The sequence below is a fragment of the Enoplosus armatus genome, chromosome 18 (assembly GCF_043641665.1).
Source record: "Enoplosus armatus isolate fEnoArm2 chromosome 18, fEnoArm2.hap1, whole genome shotgun sequence".
NCBI lineage: Eukaryota > Metazoa > Chordata > Actinopteri > Centrarchiformes > Enoplosidae > Enoplosus > Enoplosus armatus.
This window is the reverse complement of record NC_092197.1, coordinates 20,246,242-20,252,241: the sequence shown is the minus strand read 5'-3', so window position 1 is coordinate 20,252,241 and position 6,000 is coordinate 20,246,242. Positions and strand designations below refer to the sequence as shown.

The 6,000-nt window shown below is 50.7% G+C and overlaps 2 protein-coding genes across 2 annotated transcripts in view; one reads left to right on the top strand and one right to left on the bottom strand.

Annotated features, from left to right (window-relative positions):
* Nucleotides 1–537: 537 nt before the first annotated feature.
* On the top strand, nucleotides 538–4,259 carry dync2i2 (dynein 2 intermediate chain 2). Its single transcript, XM_070924594.1, has 9 exons — nucleotides 538–615; nucleotides 992–1,252; nucleotides 1,401–1,510; nucleotides 1,623–1,780; nucleotides 2,526–2,635; nucleotides 2,824–2,988; nucleotides 3,209–3,441; nucleotides 3,532–3,689; nucleotides 3,806–4,259. Exons 1-9 carry the CDS (start codon nucleotides 538–540, stop codon nucleotides 4,042–4,044), a joined length of 1,512 nt encoding a protein of 503 aa, XP_070780695.1. The 3' UTR covers nucleotides 4,045–4,259.
* sptan1 (spectrin alpha, non-erythrocytic 1) overlaps nucleotides 4,258–6,000 on the bottom strand; it is a 30,037-nt gene continuing 28,294 nt past the window's right edge. The window contains exons 52-57 of the mRNA XM_070924593.1: nucleotides 5,809–5,863; nucleotides 5,465–5,661; nucleotides 5,309–5,362; nucleotides 5,073–5,219; nucleotides 4,836–4,983; nucleotides 4,258–4,732 (exon numbers count right to left, since the gene is read on the bottom strand). Coding sequence (XP_070780694.1) covers nucleotides 4,607–4,732; nucleotides 4,836–4,983; nucleotides 5,073–5,219; nucleotides 5,309–5,362; nucleotides 5,465–5,661; nucleotides 5,809–5,863 — 727 coding nt within the window. The 3' untranslated portion in view covers nucleotides 4,258–4,606. The remainder of the gene's footprint in view (nucleotides 4,733–4,835; nucleotides 4,984–5,072; nucleotides 5,220–5,308; nucleotides 5,363–5,464; nucleotides 5,662–5,808; nucleotides 5,864–6,000) is intronic.

Genomic DNA, 6,000 nt, shown 5'->3' with positions numbered 1-6,000 from the left:
TTTATTTGCTAGGCTACCTGCAGTCACTTTACCAGTAAGTCTAAAGGGCGGGCCTTCACAGGAAGTACAGATGCGTCCGCAATATATTCTATTGATATTATTACAGCATACTATTACTAATTGAAAATATAATGGAGAACAGATAATAAATGTGTTGTTAACTCTGTTTGTTTTGTTTAATGTTAAATACAATACAGCAACGGGTCCACATCATAACACTACTGACAGAAAAGCTAGTTTTTTTGTTTTGTTTTTTTATCCCGGGACAAAAGCGGAAGTGGTCACGGGATTTCTCTCTCGCCCCTAAACCCGTTCTCTCCGTAACCAAGGTAACGCCAGCTTCGTGGAAGCGCCGGCACCAGCGTTTAACGTTCAGATGCCTGGAAAACAGTGAACGGCTAAGTTCGCTAACAGCTAGCAGCATGGATAAGTGACACACAGGCACCTCTGTCTGAATACAGTTAATGCTAGTCGTTAGTAGTTAATGTCAGCGACGACTTTTTTTCCCGTTAGCCTGCGCAAACCCCATTCGCTAGCATGTTTGCTGACGAAGTCCTGGACTCCGTGAGTATCCCGTCTCTGTGGAGGAAGTCTCAGCAGTCGGCGCAGGAGTCGGTATGTTTGAGCCACACTCTCAACGTTACTTGTTGCCTACTGGTCGCCGAATGTTTCCTGTGTTACAGGAACAACACCGTGCCCTACAGTTAGCCACGTTAGCTAGCCGACACATGTGACGTTCAGGCGTTGCTCGGAAATGTGGGCGCTCAAGTTGTAAAGCGATACCAAATATTTTAAACCGCATGAAACAACAGGGATGAGATTTCCCCATGACCAAGACCACTTAAATATGAGATATTCAATGCATTCATTTGCCTTGCATTGCAACTTATAAACAACAGGCTGAAGCACTCACCTAAAACTAACTTAACTAACAAATTGTGATTGCAGTTACATCCCTGAATAGAAGGGCCTTTGTTTGCTGGTGTTTCAGAGGGGCTGTCAGACCAGAGCGGTGCACAGTGCTGAGGCAGAGGTCCAGACTGTGTCGACCACCGCCAGCTGCACCCAGACGGAGCCACCGTACCAGGCGACACAGCAGCTCTTCCAGCAAAATCGCAATGAACCAGAGCCGCCCGGCCTGAAGGGCTTCCTGCAGCGGGTTGAGGACACGGTCATCAGAGAGCTGGTCAGAAACGCCGGGAGTCACGCCTTCGATGGGTTCCAGGTGAACTGGGAAGACCGCAGCCAGCTGGTAAGCTGGCCTCGTAAGCCCAAGGAGAATCTGAGAGTCTGTACTTGTTCCACGATGACTTGGATGTTTGATGAACATTTCGGAGCAGGTTTCTGGGCACAGGCTGGGCTCGATCTGTCTTCATGAAGAGTTCTCTGTGTGCTTGCAGGTCTCGTGTCTCCATTGCCTTCAACATCCCAGCGCTCAAGAGAGAGGTCTTCATGTAACCAGTGTGTCCTGGAGTTGTACGGGTTCAGTTATTGCCTGTGCCTATGGCCGGTATGTTAGTGCTTCACCTCTTTATGTAACTGTCCTGCTGCTTTCCTGCAGTCATCATGTGCTCAGCGTGTGTGTGTTTGTTTGTGTGTTTGTTTGTTTTTTTTGTGCGCAGGATTGACGACGGAGACTGGAGCACCGAGAGGTCATGTGTTTGCACGTGGAACCTGGACCGTCGAGGCCTGAACCCCAAACAAGCTGACCTGGTCATAGACGTCCCCACTGCGGTCACCGCTCTGTGCTGTCACCCCAACCAGCCTGCCCTCATCGCAGGTACCCTGCCGCACCGTGAACTGATTAGCCCAACACAAACATCTTCTCTAAATGTGGGGTTTTCAGATGTATTCAAGAGGACCTGTTATGCTTTTTCTTTTTATCTGTCATATATATATATATATATTACAATGTTGGATATTCATACTAAAGAAATAATGAGGTAAACGTATGTAAAAGTAATCCCTGTGAGCATAAAGCTCAGGCTTCAGACTGCTCTGAACGCTCCATTTCAGTTTTTTCAACCGCCGGGTCTATCTGATGTCACATAGGCACGGATGTCCTTATATGGTATCTCTGCTCCAGGCACAGACCTGATGTTTATGTTTATGTCAACGTTGCTTAGCAATGTTAGGTTTACAGTTTGTCTTTGGAAATTCTTCCAAAGACTTACGGAACTTGGCCGGGCCAATCAGAAGAAAGTGGGCTTTTAGGGAGGGGGGGCCTTAAAGAGACAGGAGCTCAAACGGCTTGTTTCAGACAGAGGGGGAACTGAGGATTATTAGGCTCCTCCAGAGTCCCAGAAGACATTAAACACCAGTTTGTTTTTTTTACAAGCTGAGTAGGACTAACCATGTCTAGTCTATCGATCTTTATGAGAAAATCGGTGGTGTGCCCCTTTAAAAAAACACATTTTTGTTGTCCACTGACGTTTGTTTGTGCTGTTGCATAGTTGTTGAGTAGTGTGTGTGTGTGTGTGTGTGTGTGTGTGTGTGTGTGTGTGTGTGTGCTGCTGTGGCTGCAGGGGGTCTGTACAATGGAGAGGTGGTGATCTGGGACACCAGTCGGACTCAGGACCCTGTGCTGGTTCAAACTGGGATGTCGGTAGACAGCCACAGAGAGCCGGTTTATCAGGTGAGTTGGCACAATCCGTTTAGGCTTTCTATTGAAACTCCAGCTGTTATCCAATCAGCGTGGTCCGCCACTGATATTTATTTATTAGTCTGATTGATGGATTAAAGACACTGTGTGTGTGTGTGTGTGTGTGTGTGTGTGTGTGTGTGTGTGTGTGTGTGTGTGTGTGTGTGTGTGTGTGTGTGTAGGTCGCTTGGGTGCCCCTGCAGAAGAAAGGAGAGTTTGGGGTGCTTAGCGCCAGCTCAGGAGGAAGGGTGCTGCTGTGGGCAGTGGACCCGGACCAGGGCGGGTTCGTCCTGAACGCTGCCTACGCCTTAGTGCGACAGCAGGTTCCCCACAGCAGCAGCTTCAAGGTGAGCCTCGGGACGGAAACCAAACTCAACTGTTCATCTGGGGCAGGTTGAACTTCCTGAGCCGGTGCAGGGAGTATGGCGGGCCTTTTTAAAAAAAAAAAAAAAAATTGTGTTGATGTGGGATGCCTCTCCTTTATGTCCTTGGAGATCATGGATCCCAGAAACCCGAAGGCACCCACAGAGTGAAAAACATGTAGTTCTGTGTTGCCCCCCCCCATAGGCCCGAGGCAGCAGCACCGTGGGCGTCACTTCCCTGGCTCTGTCTCCCTGGGACTCAGACACCTTCTTGGTGGGCTCCGAAGGCGGCCTGCTGCTCAGATGCTCCTTCTCCTCCCAGACGCCGGCCGCGACGCCCTCCGAGGGCCGGAGCGTGACGCCGAGAGCCCCGGCGGTCTTCTCGTTCAGGCCCCGAAGCGGGCCCGTCCACTCCATACACTGCTCCCCTTTCCACAGGTCTCAGCTCCGCCCGCCGGCCTGATCCATTACAGACGTGACTCAGCTTGTGGCTTTGTTCTTATATGGGGGTCTCATGTTGTCCTGCAGGAACCTCTTTGTGAGCGCAGGGACCGACGGTCTGGCCCACCTCCACTCTCTGCTGCAGGCCAACCCGCTGCTCTCTCTCAGGGTCTCAGACTCCTACGTGTTTCAGGTGCAGTGGTCTCCAACCAGACCGCTGGTTTTTGCTGCAGCCACCGGGCAAGGTACGGCATCAAAACCTTATGCATGGATGGTATGAGTGATCATTGTTGTCGGCCATGTTTTTATAGTACATTTGCTCATATCAGATTGACTCTCACACACCGTCTCTGTCTAAAAGGTGAGGTGCAGATATTTGACCTGGGCCGCAAGTCCCTGAGGCCGGCAGCCACCATCGAGCAGGGGGGCGCGGGTCGAGCCGCGACTTGTTTGGCCTTCAACTGTCGGAACCCTCGCCTCTTGGCGGTGGGGAAAACCGACGGGACAGTCGGCGTTTGGCAGCTGAGCGCCGACTTGACTGAGCAGAGCCCCAGGGAGGGCGGCCAGCTGGAGCGGATAGCCAATCAGGTGGCAGAATGAGACAAAACTTGGGGACAGTTGAAGACTGACTGCTGCGTGGGACTGATTTTACGTGACCTGTGTTCAAAGCTCAAAGACTTAAGGCTACATTTTGATCACTGCATGTCACTAATAATATCGAGTTGAAGGGAAACAATTATAATAATTCTAATAAACTAATATTGCCGACCGTAGCTTTAAATCGTGGAAGTGAAATAAAAACAAGAGAAGAGGTTTCCAGTTCTAACCAGTAGCGTTTATTAAAGCACACTGCAGTTGTTAAGGTGTTGTTACAACATTATTGTTACTATTTTAAATTCATCGAAAGCACAAGCTAAAACGGCTAAAAACAATCACATTCAAAATGCAGACAGATCCACTATGCTATCATGAGAAGCACAACGAGTTAAGGGCAGAGCGAGATAAATAGATAGTACAGATAGTTGATATTAGTGAGTATTCCTAGCGCAACAATCATGCAGTTTCAGCTGTGTGTTCCTATTGAAGTGCGTGTGTTCGTGTGTGTTTGTGTGTGTTGGGGGAAAAAAAAACGCATCCCGATTGGTCACTGGTGGGCGAGGGATCAGTTGACGAAGAGCGAGCGGGTGAATTCCACAAAGTCGAAAGCCGACGGCAGCTCGCGGCCCTTGCCGTCGAGGTAGGGCTTCATGTGTGAGAGGCAGTAGTCCGCCTGCTCCTTGGTCAGGTTCTGAAAAGGGGAGAAAGGGGAGAAAGGGGACAGGTCAAGTTAGACCCCTGCGAAGACTCGACAACTCAAACTGAATGCGCGTGAGCCGGTGAGCGTGTCGGACCTGGTAGAGCTCTTCTTTGGTGACGTAGGGTTTGTTCTCGGTGCTGAGAGCCCGGAATGCGCTCTCTATCTCCTCGCTGGACTTGACGTTCTCGGTCTCGCGGCTGATCATGAACGCCATGTACTCCTGTAACGACACGTTGCCGTCCCTGCAGACACACACATTGCTCGCGGTTAGGCGGCGCTTCATACATCTCCCCACCCCCCCATGTCATTTCCTGTTACATGCGAGACAGACCTGTTGGGGTCCACGGTGTCAAGTATGGCCTCGAACTCGGGGTCGGGTTCTCCTTCTTCCACCATGGGCAGGTCGTAGCCCAGCGAGCGTAGACACGACTTGAACTCCTGGTGGTTCAGACGGCCGGACTTCTCCTTGTCGAAGTGCCTGCAAAAAGAAGCGGGCGGTGACGAGGATGTGACTTTGTCCCAGACCAGAAATGATGTTGCGACCAAGTCAGGTCACAGCCTACTTACTTGAACATCATGCTGAACTCCTTCAGAGCCTCCTCCGTCACGCCGGTGGTGTTCCTGAAAGAGGACGAGGGAGGAGCATGAACTCAGGGTTCCAGATCAACTCGGTGACATGAAGTAACGGTCATATAATGTGTGTGTGTGTGTGTTTGTGTGTACCTGGCCTGGATCTGTTGCTCCAGGTTGTGCTGCATCCTCATTCCCAGTTGGTCCAGTTGGTCCCACTGCTGGGCCAGGCCCACTGTGCTGTGCTCTGTGTACTTGTTGTCTAAGATCAGCGCTTCCTCCATAGCTGCGCCCAGGTCTTCAATCTTCTTCAGCTGGCTGCGCATGGCCCGGATCTCCTGGTGCTTACGCTACACACACACACACACACAGACCTGGGCTCAGAATTCAGCTAACAAAAAGGTCTTTGACTGTACTTGTCCACTGGTAATGACTTGCTTGTGATGGACCCGAGCCCCCTGAGTCGCCCATCTCTATTAACGTGTGATGACATTTACCTTGGTGGCCTCCAGCTGTGACTCCAGGGTACCGGACTCTTCCACCATACACGACCTTACATCAGACAGAGAGCCAGATTAGAACGGAGAGCAGCGCAGTCTGCCAGAACTACTGCAACCCACCCCGACACACGTGGTTTAGTAGGAAGACGTTCTCTACTAGATCCAGTATTCCCACAGAATACATCCTTT